The 21,926-nt window shown below is 35.6% G+C and overlaps 1 protein-coding gene across 6 annotated transcripts in view; it reads left to right on the top strand.

Annotated features, from left to right (window-relative positions):
- Positions 1-21,926, top strand: part of ATAD1 (ATPase family AAA domain containing 1) — a 33,261-nt gene that overhangs the window by 6,084 nt on the left and 5,251 nt on the right. For 5 of the 6 annotated variants that reach the window (XM_059662735.1, XM_059662737.1, XM_059662734.1 and 2 more), the window contains 7 exons: positions 4,246-4,344; positions 6,659-6,779; positions 8,202-8,402; positions 11,408-11,514; positions 14,611-14,700; positions 17,739-17,789; positions 20,301-20,434. In XM_059662735.1, the coding sequence (XP_059518718.1) occupies positions 4,246-4,344; positions 6,659-6,779; positions 8,202-8,402; positions 11,408-11,514; positions 14,611-14,700; positions 17,739-17,789; positions 20,301-20,434 (803 nt within the window). The remainder of the gene's footprint in view (positions 1-4,245; positions 4,345-6,658; positions 6,780-8,201; positions 8,403-11,407; positions 11,515-14,610; positions 14,701-17,738; positions 17,790-20,300; positions 20,435-21,926) is intronic. The other variant, XM_059662738.1, reaches the window with a different exon arrangement.

Below are 21,926 nucleotides of genomic sequence, written 5' to 3'. Positions count from 1 at the left end.
AAAGTTAGAGAACAGAGCTCTACTTTTTTTTTACTCAGTCTTTTTAATATTTTGTTGGGTGAACAGAGGCTGATAAATGCCACAGCAGTTTAGAAGTTCATCAGCTAAGAAGGAGGCGTGCTTTCTGTTTGGCCAGGAGCTATAGTTCTCTGTTACCCTTCCTTTTTTCCTGCCTTGCCTCCCTGGCTACTGAAATATGCTATTGACCAGTTGGAGTCTTCTGTATAGGTGGTGGTAAACCATTAAAAACTTTCGAGTCGGTGGATGATATGGAAACAGTACTGGCAAAGACCAAGATAGAGTAAGGGGGTGAGAAAAGGAATGTAATGCGCAAAAAGAATAATAATAATGAATGTTGGAAGGACTTTGTGATAATATGGGAAAAGAAAAAAGACATCTTACAAATCAAGATTTCTCTGGTGTCCTCAAAGACTCATAATATCTTTTTAAAAATTTTTATTTATTGATTTTGGAGAGAGAGAGAAACATCAATTTGTTGTTCCACTTATTTATGCATTCATTGGTTGCTGCTTGTATGTGCCCTGACCTGGGGATCCAGCCTGCAACTTTCGCATATTGGGATAACGCTCTAATTTTTTTTTTAATTTAAATTCTTTATTGTTTAAAGTATTACATACGTCTCCTTTTTCCCCCATTGACCTCTTTCCGGCCGCCCCCACTCCTAGCACATGCCCTCAATGCTCTAGTTTTTATTGAATTCAGAGAGGAAGGGAGAGGGAGAGAGAGATAGAAACATCAATGATGATGCGAATCATTGATCAGCTGCCTCTTGCAAGCCCCACACTTGAGATCAATCCCATAACCTGGGCAAATGCCCTAACAAGGAAATGAACCGTGACCCCCTCCAAACCTCCCCCCCAGGTTCATAGGTCGATGCTCATCCACTGAGCCACACTGGCTGGGTGACTCATAATATCTTTATAGAGGTTTAGAAACTGGTAGATAGGGCAAGTTTATGGGAAGATGACATTTGACCCAATAACTTTCAGAATATATATGGTAAAATCAGAAGGAAGAGATGTAAGTGCACTTTCCCTAAGATGGTGGTCTTCACATATCTAGAAAAGTATATTTTCTAGAATTTTAGTGTATGTTGGTGGTAAGAGCTTGCACCTAATATATAAAGATAATTACTCAAATTCTTTGCTATTTTCTAATTAAGTACATTTTTAAAAGCTCTGTATCAGTGATTTCCTCTTTCTACACTTAAATTGAAGTATGTACTTTGGCCGTGACCTCAATAAAAGGTGTATTTTTTTTTTAAATATATTCTTATTTCAGAGAGGAAGAGAGAGGGAGAGATAGAAACATCAATGATGAGAGAGAATCACTGATTGGCTGCCTCCTGCACCCTCCTACTGGGGATCAAGCCTGCAACCAGGGCATGTGCCCTTGACTGGAATCGAATCTGGGACCCTTTAGCCTGCAGTCCGACACTCTGTCCACTGAGCCAAACCAGTTAGGGCAGTAAAAGGTTTTTAACCTACATTTAATTACTTCATCTCTCTTTTTTATTCTTTATTTGGTAATGCCATCTCTTTCTAAAATTATTCTTCCAAAAGAACAAACAACTTTAGTGATCTTTCAGAACCTGGATGAAATGAGTGTTCTCCTTTTCTCCATTTCCTCTTGCCCCGTTTAAGGCAAAAATATTAGTTTACTATTTCCTACCCCACTTCTTAATTTTTAAAATCATACTTCACATGGAGGAGGGAAAACAGAAAAGCATGAAAGGATAAAAAATACTATGAAACAGTAAAAAAGATGAACATACAGTAAAATGTAAGCTTCCCCCCTACCTCTGACTCCTTTCATAACCCAGTTCACCATTTTCGGTCCATAGAGACAACAACTGCTTGGAGAGACCCACTTAAATCCAAGTAAATGTTGGTGCCTAGAAAATGTAATTGTCATTAAGCTGTAAATGGTAAACCAACACATGAACATAAGCCTTTTCTAGAGTAATTTAATCATAATTTTGTTTTTCTAGTTAAAACATTTTAGAAATAGAGACTAAGTTAAATGTGTCAAAGCTAGACAATTGAATAACTTATTCCTGGAACAGAGTTTGGAGGTGGTATTGTGTTTTGGGGTGCTTTCTTTTCATTTATAGTTGTTTTAACTGATCTGCTCTCCCAAATGAGGACTACTAGTGTTTCAGCTGAATATAAACTTTGAAAAATTCGGGTTTAAGCTCTGGAAATGCCAATTTCTAGCTGTAGTTTTGGCAGCTCTTCTAATTTCTTTGACCCTTGAGTTCCTCATCTGAGAAATGAGAATAGTAGCTGTTCTCAGGGTGGTTAAAGGGTTAATTATAAAGTACCCAGCACAGTGCCAGGCATGTCATAGATGCTCAATAAACATTAATTTCTTTTTTTTTGTCAGTGTAATTAATGCAACCTGAACACATTGCTAAATGAGACTGCTGTTGTTGGGAAAAGATTCTAGGGAAACTTGACTAGAACAATTTCTATCATCATAGGGTAAAAAACATAGTTGATGATTTTCTTTTTTTAAGAAAAATCTCAGATATAATAAAGGTTGTTATTATTTGAAGCGAGAGTTAATTTTGGCCTGGAGTGAAATTTTAGATAGAGTAAGGGGGTGACAAAAGGAATGTAAAGAGCAGAATGTGACTTTAATGGAGAAAAAGGCAGGTTTCCCAACTCGGTAGTAATGACATTTGGGGCCAGATAATTTGGTGGGGAGGGTAAGAAGACAGGCTATCCTGTGCCTTCTGAAATGTTTAGCAGCATCCCCATCTCTGCCAACTGGATACCAGTAGCACCCTTCCCTTCAATTTGTCACAACCCAAAACTTTGCCAAATGTCCTTTTGGATGCAACCCCCCCCCCCCCCCCCCCCCGAGAACCAACTATTTTAGAGCATGGCCTAAAAAAGAACACATGTGGGATGGCTTTACATTTATAGAATCGTAATTAAAAGGAAGAGTTAAGTTAATATTGTTATAGATAGCACAATAGGATACCTTTCATAGCTGACACATAAAAGATTTAAAGGCAGTGAAAGAGAAGATATTTATAAGAAAGAGGTAAAAGGGATCTGGGAAAGGCAGCTTTATCCATTGAGTAATTTTACAGGGGGATACTAAATAGGAATAATGATGTGGTTCATAGCACTTTTAAAAGCTATTATTACTAGGACATGATCAACACACATTTATACTAATCCTTTAACCACTCTATAACTAGAATGCTGTGTGATTTGAATTTCCTTGTAGAGCAGTGATACCCCTGACAAACAGCAAGATTTAATATAATCACAAGTATTTTAGGAAAATGTAACAAAAATTTAGGTAAATTCATGACTTAGCAGAGCACCTTCATTTCTAAAAATGCTAACTTATTTGAAATTTGAATGTTATTTATAGATTATTTAAGACTCCTTAGTGATCACAAACTTTTATATAATTGGGGAAACCAAGGTAATATGTTTGGTGGTTAGAGTATGGGTTCTAGTGTTGGACTGCCAGGATTTGAATATTGCCTCTTTCATTGGCTCACTTTAACCTAAGGCAATTACTTAGTCTGAGCTAAATTTTGGTTTCTTTTTCCATTATAGGGAAAAATTGTGTCTAGCCCATAGGCTCACTCTGAAGATTCAGTGAGTTAATCTATTTATGGTATTTTGACATAATATTTGGCACACTCAGTAAATGTTTATCTGGTTGCCTAGCATTAGGAATTGACTTTATGGGAGAGCATCTCAGAACAATTTGAAATCAGATAGGTATGAACACCTATTGTAGATACCTGAGTAATTTGAAGGAAGTTAGGCACCTGTTTTCAGATACTCTGTTAATTTAAATAAATTCCAGTTGTCTATTTCTTGATATCTTTAATTCCTCAGTCTTTCATCTTGAGGTTTCATCTGTATCTGTCATGATCATCCTACTAGGAAAGAGATATCATTGCATCAGTGTGAGGCCCTGTGTTTATCTCTTTAATTATGTACCCTATTTTCTCATTTCCCCTCATTTTTCACGAGCTGGTTTAAATTGCTCTTGTTTCTGTAGAGTAGACCCTCAAATTTTTCTTTACCTAAGGACTTACAATGGGCAAGGATGAAGTCAAGGGGCCTAGAATATTCCTGGAAAATTCTTGTGTATCTGTTCATTACTTTTTATATTTCACAGATGCCTCTTTTGAAGTGCCCATATCTAAATATCAAACTAAAGAAGGTTGCTTGTTCCCTTCCCCCCTAGGCGGAGAAGTTAATGAAGCAAATTGGTGTGAAAAATGTGAAGCTTTCAGAATATGAAATGAGTATTGCTGCTCATCTTGTAGACCCTCTTAACATGCATGTATGTACCTTTAATCTTATTTAATATTTTGGGGGGGTCTAGAATTTTGTGTCAGTGGTCCCAAAGGCCATAACCTGGTCTGATGATTCTGTAGGAGGAATCACAGCATTCAGCATAGTGGTCCCCACAGACATGGCTTATTACAGCCAAAGGATACAAGGCTAGAGACTTCATGCCCAGGGTTTTAATTGGTACTGGTTGTGTAGACTTTGTTTTTCTCACATATACCAAAGTTCTGAAGGAAAATAGGTATTTGCCACAAACCAATCTGTTTGCACAAATAGTTTAGGCACAGTGAACTGTTCTTATCAGGGAGTTATGGGAACACTCTTAAAACCTAAGTTCCCATACTCCAGCCAAAGGCCTGCCTTGCAAGCATAAGGATAATAATTTCAGTCCTGCTTTATTAACTTATTTTTGTGCACATTTGTTGAGTTAAATTTGTGCTTGTTTATATTTACCTTTGTGGCATATAAAATATATTGCTTTAAGTCATGTGGATATTTGATTTGGAATTTAAACTTAGATTTTTATAATGAAGTATGGTAGGCAACACAAGATTCTGAATCCTATTTTTCCATTCATGGCCTTGGCAAATTTGAGTCTAAGTTCCCTCATGTATAACCCAGGGAATTGTTCTGGATTATGCATGTATAATACCTGCTCTGTCTACTTAAAAAGGGTTATTTTGAGGACCAGAGTAATGTAATTCATAAATTCTAAAAATCTTATGTGAATATTTTTTAAGAAGATGTTTAAGTACATTTTGTAATAAGAGGTGTAAATAAATAGAATGAAATCTGATATCCTATTCCCAAATCTAGAAAATAAAAATCTACAATGTCTGTTATTATCTGTGTGCACAAAGACATACATACCCCCAGAATTAATCCTCTATTTGAATTTGATTTATAAATTTAAAATAGTACTTTTTTTTAAGTTTTAAAGAAAGTAAGTTTATTGTAAATATTGCTTCTGACTGGCACCGCATTCAGCCTCTTTACTCAGTTATATTTGAGTTAGGTTGATTTTTTTTTTTTAATGGTCTTTCAGTTAGTTTATTAAAAAAAAAAAAGTCAGAAGGCTTTAAAATACACAGACTGTCTATTTTCTTTTTATTTTTTTAAAATATATTTCAGAGAGGGAGAGAAAGGGAGAGATAGAAACATCAATGATGAGAGAGAATCATGGATCAGCTGCCTCCTGCACTCCTCACCCTGGGGACCGAGCCCACAACCCAGGCATGTGCCCTGACTGGGATTCGAACTGTGACCTCCTGGTTCATAGGTCGATACTCAACCACTGAGCCACGCCAGCTGGGCAAACTGTGTCTATTTTGAAAGTATTTGTCCCCTATTTACTATTTATAAAGATAAGTTTTAATACTATTTTACTTTTGGTTAATAAAATTCGGAAGTCCATTTGGGTGGTATAGGCCTTTTTTCTAAAATTCACTCCTATTATGCTTGACAGCATCATATATGAATTAGATACACTTCTGGTGAGCTCTTCCAGATCAACAGTGCTGAATTAACTGAGCTGGTTGTCAATCTTCTCGGCTGGGTGAATTCAGCTTTTAAAATCCTTGCAGTTTTAAGTGCCAGACCTAGTACTTTTTTCTTTTTTTAATGGTAGGTAGTTGACTATTAAATTTCCTTTTTGCAGTGTCATAGTACTTTAATTTCATTATTACTATGAAATGTCTTTACTCTCAGTAATATATAACTTTAATCTTTTACTGTTTATGTATACTTATCAGAATAAATGTTGCTATTTGGGGGAAATTTTTTAAGAAAATATATTTTTATTGCCCTGGCTGGTTTGGCTCAGTGGCTAGCCTGTCAGCCTGCAGACTGGAGGGTCCCAGGTTCGATTCCAGCCAAGGCCACATGCCCGGGTTGCGGGCTCGATCACCAGTTGGGGGCATGTAAGAGGCAGCCAATCAATGATTCTCTCTCATCATTGATGTTTCTATCTCTATCTCCCTCTCCCTTCCTCTCTGAAATCAATAAAAAAAAATATGTATATGTATATATATATTTAAAAATATTTTTATTGATTTTATTGAGGGAGATAGAGATAGAAACATCAGTGATGAAAGAATCATTGATCGGCTGCCTCCTGCATGCCCCCATCTGGGGACCGAGCCCGCAACCTGGGCATGTGCACTTGACTGGAATTGAACCAGGGACCCTTTGGTTCGCAGGCCGACATTCTATCCACTGATCCAAACCAGCTAGGGCTGGTGGAATTTTTTTTACTTCAGTGAGTAAACATCAGTTGTAAAATTCATGTTGACCTTACCTTTTACCAGGTTACTTGGAGTGATATAGCAGGTTTAGATGATGTCATTACGGATTTGAAAGACACTGTCATCTTACCTATCAAAAAGAAGCATTTGTTTGAAAATTCTAGGCTTCTACAGCCTCCGAAAGGTAAAGTATATTTGCTACAGTGTTAAAAATCTTAGAACCACTGAAACTTTGTCATTATAGAACTGGTGGATTTGAAGTTAGATTTTCTAGAGAATGCTGAGATCCAGTAAACTAACAGTTTTCATATAATTGCTCATTCCTTTTGTGTTTTTTTCTTACCGTATTTAACATATTTATTCTCTCAGTGGGATGTTCTCTCATTCTCCTAGAGTACAGTTAAAGATTAGAGCTCTGGGATACCATACTTCCCTTTGTGCTTCTCAGATAATTTCCTTAGCACCTTTATGTAGGTCTGATGCAGCTTCTCTATCTGCTCCAGGGTTGGGTTCAGAGTGATGAATCGGGATAGGTTTCTGATATAATTGCTCATTCTTTAGCTTTCCAAATTTAGATAAAGTTAACATTGCAAAATAATCCTTTTATTTCAAACTTACTTATTACGTCCAAATAAATGGAAATTGGGAAAATCAAGGTTAAAAAAAATCCAAAGTCACAATGTGGTTTTTTTGTTTTGTTTTCGAGATAAGACTTTTTTAAAAAATTAAATTTATTGGGGCAACATTGGCTAGTAAGATTATATAGGTTTCAAGTGTACAATAAGACTTCTTTTTGTTGTTTCACAATTCTAGTGACTTTCCCTTTTAATTATTTCCACTTAATTATTAAGTACACATTATTTTTAAGGGAAATGTTTCCTTGTCCTTAGTTAGTAATTACTTTGAAAGTCTTAGAACTCAAGAATTGAAAGATGCCCAGCTGTGTCATGGCTCAGTGGTTGAGCGTTAACCTATGAACCAGGAGGTCATGGTTCAATTCCTAGTCAGTTCACATGCCCGCATGGCAGGCTCCATTCCCCAGTAGGGGGCTTATAACTGCATCCTTAAATGTAACGCCTACTGGGGATTGGGCCTGCAATCCGGGCATGTGCCCTGACCTGGAATCGAACCTTAACCTCCTGGTTCATAGGTCAATGCTCAACTACTGAGCCATACTGGTAGGCAAAAAAAAAAAGTGCCACTTTTAAATAATATTGCTAGAGTCACTGATAACATGTCAGGTGAGAAAACATGAATCTTAGTGAAATTTAACATATATAAGGAAATGGGAATAAAATAGTTGAATGGGTAATTATAACACTAACACTTATGTAATTATCACCCAGGTCAAAAAGTGAACGTTACCTGGCTGGACATTTTTATTAAAGGGAGGAGTCACAAGATTCCATAATCCCAAATACTTGTCATCACTGACACTGAATATAGAATATGACTTCTTCCTTTTCTACTATTAAAAAATGTGAATAAAAACAAATGAATATTGGGAAAAATTATACTGTGGCTAGAATTAATATGTTGATTATCACAAACTAAAGCAAGTATCTTGTTCTCTTAAAGGAAATAATAAAAACATGTTTATTTCCAGGTGTTCTTCTCTATGGGCCTCCAGGCTGTGGTAAAACATTGATTGCCAAGGCTACAGCCAAAGAAGCAGGCTGTCGATTTATTAACCTTCAGCCTTCAACACTGACAGATAAGTGGTATGGAGAATCTCAGAAATTAGCTGCTGCTGTTTTTTCTCTTGCCATAAAGCTACAGCCTTCCATCATCTTTATAGATGAAATAGGTATGCTATGTTTTCTATTGGAGCATTTTAAAATGCCATATTAAGGTTGGTATTTAGATGACCAAATTGAGTTTTGTTTTTGGTTTTTGTTTGTCTTTTTAATATATTTTTATTGATTTCAGAGAGGAAGGGAGAAGGAGAGAGAGATAGAAACATCAGTGATGAGAGAGAATCAGTGATTGGCTGCCTTCTACACGCCCCCCACTGGGTATCGAGCCCGCAACCCAAGTATGCACCCTGACTGGAATCGAACCATGATCTCCTGGTTCAAAGTGATGCTCAACCACTGAGCCATGCCGGCTGGGCCAAGTTGAGTTTTTAACAATTTTTAGGCCAAATTATTAAAAACAAAAGTGATAACCACCATCCTAATATGCTCTGCATAATTTCTGTGTTGCTGAATGAGTCTGTTCATTATCCTATTGGATAGCTTTTTCTGTTTTCCCTCTTACAAACCGAATGCAGTAGACATCCATTTGCATGTTTCCTTAAGCACATATGTTTGTCCAGGGTAGATATCAACTAGTAGTTGAACCATTAGACTGTGTGTTGTGTTCATCTTCAACCAAATGAGGACTACCAGTTCGTCAGAGTGGTTATATCTGTTTTCACTTTCTTTCTTTCTTTTTTTTTTCAATATATTTTATTTATTTTTTTACAGAGAGGAAGGGAGAGAGATAGAGAGTTAGAAACATCGATGAGAGAGAGAAACATCGATCCGCTGCCTCCTGCACATCTCCTACTGGGGATGTGCCCGCAACCAAGGTACATGCCCTTGACCGGAATCGAACCTGGGACCTTTCAGTCCGCAGGCTGACGCTCTATCCACTGAGCCAAACCGGTTTCGGCTGTTTTCACTTTCATTCTGTAGTTTGTATCCCTAGAAACTCCCTAAAATTATTTTTTGTCAGATATTATCATTACTTTTTGCCAGTTTAAATAGCATAAATTATCTCATTATTGTTTTAATTTGGGTTTTCCAGCTTACTATTACATTCAGGCATCTTTTAACATGTTGATTAGTCATTTGGATTTCCTTGCTTGTAAATTGTTGGTTTTTGGGGGTGATTTTTTTGTTTTGAAATTTTTTTAATATATTTTTATTGATTTCAGAGAGGATGGGAGAGGGAGAGAGAGATAGAAACATCAGTGATGAGAGAGAATCATTGGCTGCCTCCTGCATACCCAACATTGGAGATCAAGCCTGCAACCCGGGCATGTGCCCTTGCCCAGAATCGAACCTGGGACCCTTCAGGCCACAGGTTACGCTCTAACGAGCTAGGGCTTTTTGGTAATTCTTGTTGATGTTCATTATGATTGCTGGGTCTTATGGTAAAACTATATTTAGCTTTGTAAGAAACTAGCAAACTATCTTCCAAAGTGGCTATACCATTTTGCGGTTTCATCAGCAATAAATAAAAGGAATCTGTTGTTCTGCATCTTCTTCAGCAGTTTATTGGATTTTATTATAAGTTTTTTTGATTTTAGCTATTCTAATAAGTTTGTAGCGGTGTCTTATTGTTATATTAATTTGCAATTCACTAATGACATGTTATTGAGCATCTTTTCATATGCTTATTTGCATCTGTATATCTTCTCTGGAGAGGTGAGGTGGGTATCTGTTTAGATCTTTTTGGGTTTTTCTATTGTTGAATTTTAAGAGTTCATTGTATATTTTGGATACAAATCCTTTGTCAAATATATGTTTCGTAAATACTTTTCCCTAGTCTATGCTTTGGCTTTTCTCTAACATTGTCTTCCACAAGGAAGGATTTTTAATTTTAATGGACTCCAACTCCACTATTTTTTCTTTGATGGATTGTTTTTGGTGTTGTTTGTAAAAACTCATCATCATATCCTTCTCCTGTATTCCTTCTTTACAGTTTTGTGTTTTACATTTAGATCTGTGATGCATTTTGAGTTAATTTTTTGTGAAAGGTATAAGGTTTATGTCTAGATTTTTTTTTTTAGTATATAAAAAATGTTCTAGCAACATTTATCAGATATGTATTAAGTTTTTATAAAAATACTTTATCCAACCTTTCAAATAGTGTTTACATGTCTTTTGCCATCCTTTTCACTATTCTGAGCCCTTATATTTAAGTGTGTCTCTTGTAAGCACTACACAGTGGTGGTTAAGTAGGCAGCTGAACTTAATTTCTCTTTAAAAATAAATAATTTTAAATGATTAGATTTTCTTTATCTTTGTCTTTTTATTTTTTATTTTTTTGGTGAGCTAGTTTGATACATAGTCCAACAATGGATAGAGTGTACAAAATTGGAACTGTATAAGAAAATCCAGGATTTATTTTTACTGTCTTGTTTTATTCTTAGGATGTATGACCTTTTAGTTTTTTCATTCTAAGAGGAAAATGCTTCCCCGCTTCTTAAAAGCATTTCATGTTCATTATAGATAATTTGTAAAACTAAATAATTCAAAACAGGAAATTAAAGTTGTTCTTAAGTATTTCGCTGAGCAATAACCAAAGTTATTTGCATTTTGTTTGCTTTTTTACATGTATGCTAGCTTGTATGTTTTAAACCATTTTCTGTCCTACATTTTCCCACCTAATAGTGTTTTGACATTTTCTAATGTCATTTTATTTATTACCAGGGAAAGTGAGGAAAAGGTTGTGACCCCATAATTAAGAGCACAAAGGATACAGATAATCTGGAAAGTTAGGGCCAAACTACACAGATTTTCCTCCAAGACACTACTTGATCTTTTTCTAGCCTCTCAGTACCAGATCCTTTACTTCTTTTATATATGTTAGCATAAATGTATTTTTAGGAAAGAAATGAAGTTTGTGAATTGATTGTGTGTGTGTTTTTCAGTTTGCCCAGTAATTTGCCAAAATTGTTATATCAGAATAATGTGTGAAAAGGCATAGTAACCCTTTTTCTTGTAATCTTTCAGGAAGTTATTGGCTTTTGGTTAAATGATTTAAGATTATAAAGAGTAAATAATTTGTTAATTTCTAACATTAAGGACCTTTTCCTTCTAGACTCCTTTCTACGAAACCGTTCAAGTTCTGACCATGAAGCTACAGCCATGATGAAAGCTCAGTTTATGAGTCTCTGGGATGGATTGGATACTGATCACAGTTGCCAGGTATTTGAAAGAAATGTGCCTTAAACTTGTAGTGTTGAAGAGAAAAATCCAGGGTGAAACCTCTCCTTGGAATTTTTAGGATCATTATGCCAAGAAAGAGGAAGTGACTAGTGGCTCTGGGTCTGTTTTTACCCTTGCTTACCTCCCTAATGCACTGTCTTCATACTGGCCTCAGCTTAATTTCTTTAGTTTTTTTGCAGTTTGTCGATTAATTTATCTGAGTTTTGTAGATACTTTATTATTTGTGTATGTTTTGTAGCCAGAGGGGTCAAGAACCTCCTTTATCCACCATGTTACCATAAATCAAAAGAAAGAGAAGAAAGCACAACAGGTGAATTTAGGTGACATTAATAGAAACAATTTTTATTAATAATTGGTTCTGATAAAGCTCTTCAATGGGAGTAGTTTACAGGTTTCCAAAACTAGTATTCTCCTAAGCAACAGAATTTAAAATACTTAGATAATTGAGTAGTTTAGGCCAGGTAAGAGGAAATAGCTTAATATGATATTCTATCCTATTATATTATAGTTTCAAAAGCCAAGGAAAGAGTGATAATTGGATGAATTTTGTACTCCAGAGCCACTTCATTCAGAGCTCCACAGTATGGTTCTGATATACACAACTGAAACAGTTTTCAGAACCAGGATTTCTTATCATGCTAATAGTGCTTACTGTTTTCCTTATGACAGATTTTTATTTGAGGGAACAAATAAAGATGTTACTTTCTTGTTTTAACTCCAGCAACATTTTATTTAACCTTTTTAGTGTTGAGGGTGTTAAAATTGACATTAATTGAAATAACAATTTTAGACATACTCTTCTTTGATCTGAACCAGTTAGCTTTTCTCTAAAATTGTCTGTTCTCTGACTATGGATGGAATCCAGTACCCCAGCTAGCTTTCCTATATGTCTGATATGGCCACAAATGAAACAAAAATAGTAGAATGACACAATTAAATCTCTCACCACTACCAGAAATCCAAGTTAACTGATGATGTTCTTCATCTTGAGATACATGGGACATAAAAGACCATAGTGTTTTTAGGATAGTCATTGACCTAAAGTTTTGAGGAATAAATTTAGATCTGATTATTTTAAATGTGAAATGATAAAAAATGTATCTTTGATATTTTGTCTTAAAGATTTTTAAAAGTCTTAACTAAATACCTAAAGGTGCATTAATTTTTTTGCTTAAATGCTAAAAAATTACTATTTCCATTTTTTATTTTAATTCATTTACAGTAAATAAAGATAAGTGGAAAGGTTCCCTACCAGTTTTTGCCCCCTAAAATTGCTCCTTAAAATTTGCTGCTTGAGCCGAACTGGTTTGGCTCAGTGGATAGAGCATCGGCCTGCGGACTGAATGGTCCCAGGTTCTATTCCGGTCAAGGGCATATACCTTGGTTGCAGGCTTAATCCCCAATAGGGGGTGTACAGGAGGCGGCTGATCCATGTTTCTCTCTCATCGATGTTTCTAACTCTCTATCCCTCTCACTTCCCCTCTGTAAAAAATCAATAAAAAAATGTATTAAAAAAATTTGCTGCTTGAAGTGAAACTACAAGTGGTTTCATTCACTCTTGCTTTTTCATCATGAATATTTATTATTATCTTATCGGTATTCTTTAGTCCATGTTATGTTAGATTTATTTGGATTTCTTGATCCTAATTTTTAGCATTCCATCTTACATGGGTTTTTTTGTTTCATATCTCTCTTTTAACACTTAATACTCTATCTTAAAATGTACTTTCTTATATTCATCCTTTATCTTATGCAATTAGTTCATTTGATCACTCTAAGACTTTTTTTTGTTTTAAATGTAGTAAGAAATTTTCCTTTCTTACTAATTTATAGAATTGTAGATAGTCAGGAAAACAAACCACAAAATAAGAGCATTAATAACTAACATTTCTCAAATTTGTATTTGTACTTTTTTCCCTCTAGGTGGCAACCTCTCACAGCTAATTCAAAGTAATTTGGCTCTTAAATATCATTGAATGTAGAATATAAGATTTAATGGATTTTTCAACATGTTCTGGAGTTAGACTTGTAATTATTTCAGAAATCTAAAACTTCTTAGGCTGAAATAAAATAATATTAAATAAAACTTTCCATTAAAATACCAATAAATTTCATTTTGGATAGCTAATGTGTGCTGTTATTAGGTTATACAGAAATATCAACAGTAATGGTAATATTGAAGCCCTTCAGAAATTAACTTTTGTATATCTTTGTCTTTATTCATGTTGATTTTTCATCTCTACATCCTTTACAAATTAATGACATTGACCCAGAGGTTGGCAGGGTCACCGGCATTTTAAAAAAAATTCTACCCAGAATTTTGATGTTTACTTTTATTCTGTTGCCCTTGCTTAAGGTTGAGTTGCTTGAGGTATTACTAGCATTGAAAAGATGTCACCTGTAGTGCTGACACATGCCACGAGATAATGATGTGAAATGTAGAGGAAAATGTACATATCTATTACTTTTACCAGTATCCTTAGACTTAGGGGAAACGATTCTTTCCTTAATATTATTAATATCCCACATATACTCCCAAGCTATAACATAAATGGCTTTTAGTTATTCAACATGTAGCAATTTAGTAACCATATTTTGTAAAATACAGTAATTTTTTAAAAATATATTTTATTAATTTTTTACAGAGAGGGAGAGGGGGATTAGAGAGTTAGAAACATCAATGAGAGAGAAACATCGATCAGCTGCCTCCTACATGCCCCCTACTGGGGATGTGCCCGAAACCAAGGTACATGCCCTTGACCAGAATCGAACCTGGAACCCTTCAGTCCGCAGGCCGACACTCTATCCACTGAGCCAAACCGATTAGAGCTTTTTTTTTTAAACAGTAATTTTTTTTAAAAAAACATCTTACCAAGATTGCTATCACTATTAGGATTAACTTCAATTTGTATGTATAAATATTTGAGTAATACATACTGGATTAATGTCAGATTTCTTATAGAAGACTTAGTTTAAATGCCACTTAATTTTCTATATTTTCTAAGCCCCTTTAATAACAACTTAAAAGCATTATTATTGACGGATTTAATACCTTTGCTTTCTTTATATATTTAGGTCATAGTGATGGGAGCAACTAATCGTCCTCAGGATCTTGACTCAGCTATAATGAGAAGAATGCCTACAAGATTTCATATCAACCAACCAGTAGGTGGTTTTGATTGATGTTATGAACAGTTAAATACTCACTTTCTAAAGGTCTTTACCTGTGATTTCAAGAAAGGATTGATTTTTTTAAAATAGCACTTATGACAGGCAGGGGAGGAATAGGGCAAAAATCCACATAATTGTTTCTTTGTTCTTTCTTCGCTTGCTTTTTTCTTCTTTCCTAAGATCCATATGATTTGCTTCTCCTCAATGTATGTAATTACCTTAAGTTTGCCTAGATACTTTAGTGGTTTTCTTTAGACTGTTGCAAGTTATTTATGGAAGATACATACGAGAATCTAAATTGTAGTTTTAGGATAGGGGTTAGGGTTAAAGAACTGTTCTGTTCAGAAGTCCTGCCAGGATAACAGCCGGGATTTATTTGATTAATTATTAGCAGCTGTAATAAATGCTTTCTTTTGACAGGATTAATGGTTAACCAGTAGTTAAGATATTAGACTTTAACTTAATGGGAATGTGTTGAAACAGTACTATATGCTTCCCAGCATTCTTTTGTTAAAGAAGTACCCTCCAGTAGATAATAATAATTTATTGATACTCTGATTTTTGCACAGAGTACTCAGACCCTGAATTTTCTCTGACTTTAGATCAAAGAAAAAAAATCCTGTTAGTAACAGAAGATCTGTACTATACAATCAGCATGTTACATGTACAGCTATGTAGAGGAACTTTTAGGTTGTTCCTTTCAAATTTTGAAGTAAATAATAATTCACTTACAATCTCTGGCTAAAAGTTCTTTGTCCCACTTAACATTCTGAACTTACCAGATCAGTTTGTAGCAGTAAACCTGTTTCCTAAAGATTGATGGTTGTAGCCTCTAAAAATTTACTCTGATTTGCTGTAGCTACAACCTCTGGTTCCTCTGAGAGTATGCATATATTTATCAACTCTCTTAGGAACTTTACCTGATAAATCAGTGAAGAGAATTTTTTTAACCTGATATGGGAGACTATACAATTGATTTTGTATGACCAGTATTCATTGAGCATTAATATGTGTCAGACCCCCGCAAAGCTCTGGTCAGTGGAACATAGCCCCTGTCCTCAAAGAACTCTGTGTTGCAGTGTAGTCAGACATGTAAATAAATAATGCAAAGTGTACTGTACACAGGTATGTTTAAGAACTGTGAGAACCTGAGATGAAGAATACTAATAATTCTCTCTGGGGAGTTGATGAAATGTACAGACTTAGCCCTAGCCAGTAGCTCATTTGGTTAGGCAGCGGTCGCCAACTGGTGGTCCGTGAGGTCTGAAAGGTTGGCGACCACTGGGTTAGAGCATCGTCCCGATATGCCATGGTTGTGATTTGGATCCTCCGTCAGTGCACATACAAGAAGTAACCAATGAGTGCCTTAATAAGTGGAATAACAAAGCAATGTTTCTTTCTCCCTCTCTCTCTAAAAGAAATTAATAAGAATTAAAATGTACAGAATCCAGCTGGGCATTGAAGGGTGGTAGGAAATTGTGAGGTAAGAGAAGGCTTTCCTGCCCAAATGAACAAAGGCAAGAAATTTCTGTGTGGAAGTTGTAACTTCTGTGGTACTTCTGTTAGAGCATCAAGGAACATAAATCATGAGACTGCTGCCAGGTTTGATGAACTTTGTATGCCACACAGAAGAATTTCTGTTTTATTTTGTTAGCTGGACATCCAAACAATTTTATGGAAAATTAGTCTACCTCAGTGGTTTGAAGACAAAGATTATGTTGATAGAATATCTGCTTGTAGTCCAATAGAAAACAAAGTAGAATACAGTAGAATAGAACATAGGATACATAGCATGGGAAGTAGACTCTACTAAAGTTATATTCGTTTTTCCCCCCAGGATTTTTGTATTTTTTATTGAGCTTAGAATGGGGGGGTGGGGGGGGGGGAGAGAGAGAGAGAGAGCTAGAGAGACAGAGAGACAGAGAGAAAGAAACATCGTTCGGTTGCCTTCTGTAGGCACCCTGCCTGGGGATCGAATCTGAGACCTTCAGATGCACAGGATAATGCTCCAACCAACTGAGCCATACTGACCAGGGATAAAGTTATACGTTTAATATATTAATTTTGTGAGTTACCAAAATGAATTGTAATAGATTTACAAATTTGTTATAAATTCAAAGACTGTTAACGTAGAAACTGGGATTTTATAACCCTCTTTTCATTCTGTTTAGAGAGAATAGGGTAAATTTTTTTTAATTGCATAACTATGACATCAAAGTGTATGATTAACCTTACCTTAAAACTCCTCTCCAAGTTAAATGTTTATTTTAAAATAAAAAAGTAGTTTTTGGAGATCACCTGACACACCAAATTAACCCTCATACGTAACATCCTTGAATTACAGAAACAGCAGGGTTTGTTGTGTTTTTCGGGTCATTTGATTTTATATTTGTCATCAAGTCTGATTTTTTTCAGTGGTTATGGAAATAGGGATGAGTTCAGCCATAATGATTCTTAAAAGCATTTATACTTTCTATATGTAAGGCATTTTATACCAGCTTCTGTTCTCTGGTGTAATAGTAAGATGCATCATTGGGGGGAGCATGCAGGCATATGAACAAATGTGCTATCAGCACTAAATAAAATTCACTCATGTAAATTAGTGAACATGGAAGTTATATGTTGAAATGGAGGAACTGAAGGGGTTTTGTTTGCCATCTCTCCAATTACTGGTAAAAATTTTATGGCAGTGGTGTTTTCAGAAGTTTTCTAAATGAAGAAAAGGAGATTTACAGAGTAATAGAGGAAAGTCATTGGTAGTCATAGGTCGTCTACTCAAGAAATGTTTAAGGGCGTGTTTTCTGCCAGACATTGTGCTAGGTATTGGGGATTCAGAATAAGAAGATATAGTTGAGTAGGACAACCAAGACCTTGTTTTAGTCAGTAGTTTCCATGACCTCTGTCAGAGTTTCTGTCATTTCCTATAGGGATTGTCAGGTAATTTACAGGGAATAAAGACATATTAGGAAAACTAGTTGATCTCCCCCCCCCCCCCTTTTTTTTAAAGCTAACTGGAAATTATCCTGTTTTAGGCTCTAAAACAAAGAGAAGCAATCCTGAAACTCATTTTGAAAAATGAAAATGTAAGTAAAAAATTACAATTTTTCCCTATCCTATAAATAAGTTTATGTCCTTACATCATTTTAGAGAGAAATGAAAAAGAAAGCTGAGAATAGTGTAGCTTTGAACTTGACATAAATTACTATATAAAACTCTTGGCTGATCATAGAACTCACTGTTTTCCAAGTATACAAGATATGTTTATCTATGTACAGAAATATGGGGGTTTTGTTTTTTATTTAATTGTAATGTATTTTAAAAATATATATATATATATTTTTAGAGAGAGGGAGAGGGAGATAGGGATAGAAACATCAGTGATGAGAGAGAATTATTGACCGGCCATCTCTTACATGCCCCCAGCAGTGGGAATCTAACCTGCATTCTGGGCACTTGCCCTGACCTGGAATTGAACCGTGACCTTCTGGTTCATGGGTCAGTGCTCAACCACTGAGCCACACTAGGCTACTCTTTTTTTTCTCTTTTTTTGTGCAGTCTAATCTTGTCTTTTGCCAGTCTGGTTTAGTCTATTTGTATTATGATTACTCATAAATTTAGATTCATTCTTTCTTTCCATGTATCATGCTTTTTCTTTGCTTTCCCTCCATGTACCACACCCCACCCTGTGCTCTTTAGTGTTGCCTTTATATTCTTTATTCCTCTTTTCCCCTTTCCTCTGCTGCTTTAGAAGTGACACATTCTCTTTTAGTGGCACCCTTAAATTTTTTTTTACATGTATACTTAAAGTACAAGTTAATAAGTGTGCCCTCTTTTCAGTACTATAATTTTAAGACTTTAAAATGCCTTGACGTAGGTGTCCCTTGTGTATTACATTTTCTTATTGGCTAGCATATTAGTTCTACGTGGTTTTTTACCCCAAATTATTAGTTTATGTAGTAAAATCTATATAGATTTATCTATATGCTTACTATTTTTCTTTGCTTATCATTACTGTTTGCCTCCCACCTACCTTCTAAGTTCACTTTTTTTAAAATCAAAGAATATGTGTGATTTCTCTTTAACCCCCACCTTTAGGAATTAGAACACTTCATGTGAGGTCACAGTTGCAGGGCTGACAATAGACCCCATGCCCTCTCAACTCCAAGTCTCTCGGCCTTGTGTAAATTTGATCTTCTTACTTAACACATTGCGAGCAGATCACGAGCATTCTCGTGTTTTCATATTACACAGTGTTTTACATAAATGTTAAAGGCACGCCTTAAAATTAATTACCCATTGATTTTGAAGTTACCTATTACATGTTCTTACAAGCTAGTATCTTTTTAAAAGTATGGTACTTTGTAAAACGTTTTTTGTACTCGTTCAGTAGAAACTTATCTGGCCACTGGGTAAAGCTAGTAATAAAACTACTGGTGCACAATATGTTAACCTTGGGTCTTCCACAAAAACAAATGGGAATTTAGTAACTAGTAAATGTAGCATTTCAAATCAATGGGGAAAAGTAAACGTTAAGACAAATGGTTAGCTATGTGGGGAGAAAATATAGCTGGATCTCTGCTACATTGTGTTCAAATCTGGCTTTGGCAATGGTGTGACCTTGGGCAATTTATTTAACCTTTCCAGGTCTCACTATTCTCTGAAAATGAATATGAGAATACTTACCTGACAGGATTAAATGAGAATAATAGATGTAAAGTGAATGACACATAATCATTTAATAGATGGTAATTATTATTACTTTTCTTGCTTTTTTTCCCCCTTCATCTATGTATACATTTGGTATGATTATATTAACCCAAGTCTATTATGTGCCAATACAGTCACTTAATTGGTTTGACTATATAAACTTATGTTGGAGAGCAAAGACTGTAAGTGTTGAATTAATGGTGAGGTAATAGAATACCAAAAGATATGACAGTATTTCAATGGAATATATTTTTTGTAATGGACTTGGGACTTAAATAATGTAGGCTGTTTGCTAAATATGTTGACTATAGAAAAGTATTAAAAAAAAAAAAAGAAAAAGAAAAGTATTAACTTGGGACCCTTCTAAGAACTACTGAAGGGATTCCAACATTGTTTGAATGTTTTTTTCACTATCACACCATGATCTATCTACTGAGACTTATTGGTCATAATGACACTTAATGAAAATTAGATTTCAAATGTTAAGCTTTTATAGTTAAAACTGAAAATACTCTTTAAATGATTCTCTTTCCATGCTGTTCCAATATGCTTACCATCCTTTTTTTAAAAAAACATTTTTCCCCATATATTTTATTGATTTTTTACAGAGAGGAAGGGAGAGAGATAGTTAGAAACATCGATGAGAGAGAAACATCAACCAGCCGCCTCCTGCACACTACCCCCTGGGGACGTGCCCGCAACCAAGGTACATGCCCTTGACTGGAATCGAACCTGGGACCCTTGAGTCCACAGGCTGACGCTTTATCCACTGAGCCAAACCGGTTAGGGCTTACCATTCTTTATTTCTAAGATGAGTATTTGGATATATCTTTTGCAGTATATTTTATGTTTGTTTTTTAAGTGTGTTTTATACCTATTTGTCTAAGGTGGACAGGCATGTGGACCTGCTAGAAGTTGCCCAGGAAACTGATGGGTTTTCAGGAAGTGACCTGAAAGAGATGTGCAGAGATGCTGCCCTCCTCTGTGTCAGGGAATATGTCAATTCTACATCAGAGGAAAGGTATGTGTGTATAGAGTTGATCTCTAATATTTACCAAATCCTTTTAGAGCTTTTAGGTTAGTTTCTCTTATTTTGCTTTGTAATATGAACTCTGCATATGGAATAAAAGGTAAATTGGAATTAACAATCTCCCCAACTGTATTTATTGTCTTTTTTTAAAGGTGAGTTCTGAAGATGATTGTGGGGGAGGTGTGTTTTGAGTAGGGTCTAAAAAGAAGAGGTAGCGATAAAAAGCTAAATTTATACTGAAAATCCATGGTCTGGTCACAGAAAGCTGACAGAAACTTAGGTTTGCCCATCTTCACTAAGAAAACCAGGTCCTCTAGTGTTCCTGGATTGCTTTGTATCTTAAATTCCTAAATTTCATTTTATATGATAATAGTACCTTGTGTTCCAGAAATTTTACATATAAATGGGATTTCAACTTCTTAATAATAATGTATTTACTAAACAAATAAACCATTTGTCATTGCAGCAAATTGCACTTGAAACCACTTTCAAAGTATGAGCTTGAGAAACCAGTTTTGTACCAACCTTATTCCAGCACAGATACTGCTGAACTGGAAGCTCAGCTCTGATGAACTATGTCCTTGGGAAGTTTTCCAAAAGGCTACTTGCCCTGAGCCAGTATAACTCTGCATTCTAAACCCCTGTTCAAAGTATCAAACTCCTTCTTTTTCAATCCTCACCCAAGGATATCTTTCCATTGACTTTTAGAGAGAGTGGAAGGGAGGGGAAGAGACAGAGAGAAACATCGATGTGAGAGAGAGAGACATCAGTTGGCTGCCTCCCACACATGCCCTGACCAGGGCCAGGGATTGAGCCTGCAACTGAGGTACGTGTCCTTGACTGGAATGGAACCTGGGACCCTTCAGTCCACAGGCCGATGCTCTACCCACTGAGCCAAACTGGCCAGGGCCAAGTATCAACCTCTTCTTAACTAAGAATTTCTATGACTCTGGCAAGCTAGTGGACTTTGGGGCTTGTGTTGAATGAGTTCTCCAGCTCTTACCCTCTGTTTCTGTCTTTTTTCTTCATGCCCCTGAGGCTTTCACTCCAAGTGACCTGGATTTACCTCTTGTATTGTGTTTAATTATAGTGCATTGCCATGGAAGAAAAAGCTCTTGGTATAGAAAGGTTTGCATGAAAGCTACCCTGTTAACCCTAGCTAGGTATGCACTAGTCCTGGACCTTTCTTCAGTGTTCCCTTGATCCCTATCATGCAGAGAGCAACTCCCATTTATTTATTGCTCCAGCTGCTCTAGTGCTAAAGTTGGGAATACTTTTGACCTCTGTAGCCAATCTACATGCCACAGCTTTTTATTCTTATAAGATTAAGGGGAGAAAAAGAAAATAACTTACAAATTTTGCTTAAATAAAATTTACATTAATAATGAAAGTTTCCCTGCTGTCCTCAAAGCCGTGAAAATTTTAATATTTCAATGTGAAAAATCTGACCAATAGACTTGGATTATCTTAAAATTTTTTCCCA

Source organism: Myotis daubentonii, chromosome 13, assembly GCF_963259705.1.
Source record: "Myotis daubentonii chromosome 13, mMyoDau2.1, whole genome shotgun sequence".
In the NCBI taxonomy this organism is placed as follows: Eukaryota; Metazoa; Chordata; class Mammalia; order Chiroptera; family Vespertilionidae; genus Myotis; species Myotis daubentonii.
The sequence above is the reverse complement of the archived record's forward strand: the minus strand, read 5'-3'. Positions and strand labels throughout refer to the sequence as shown.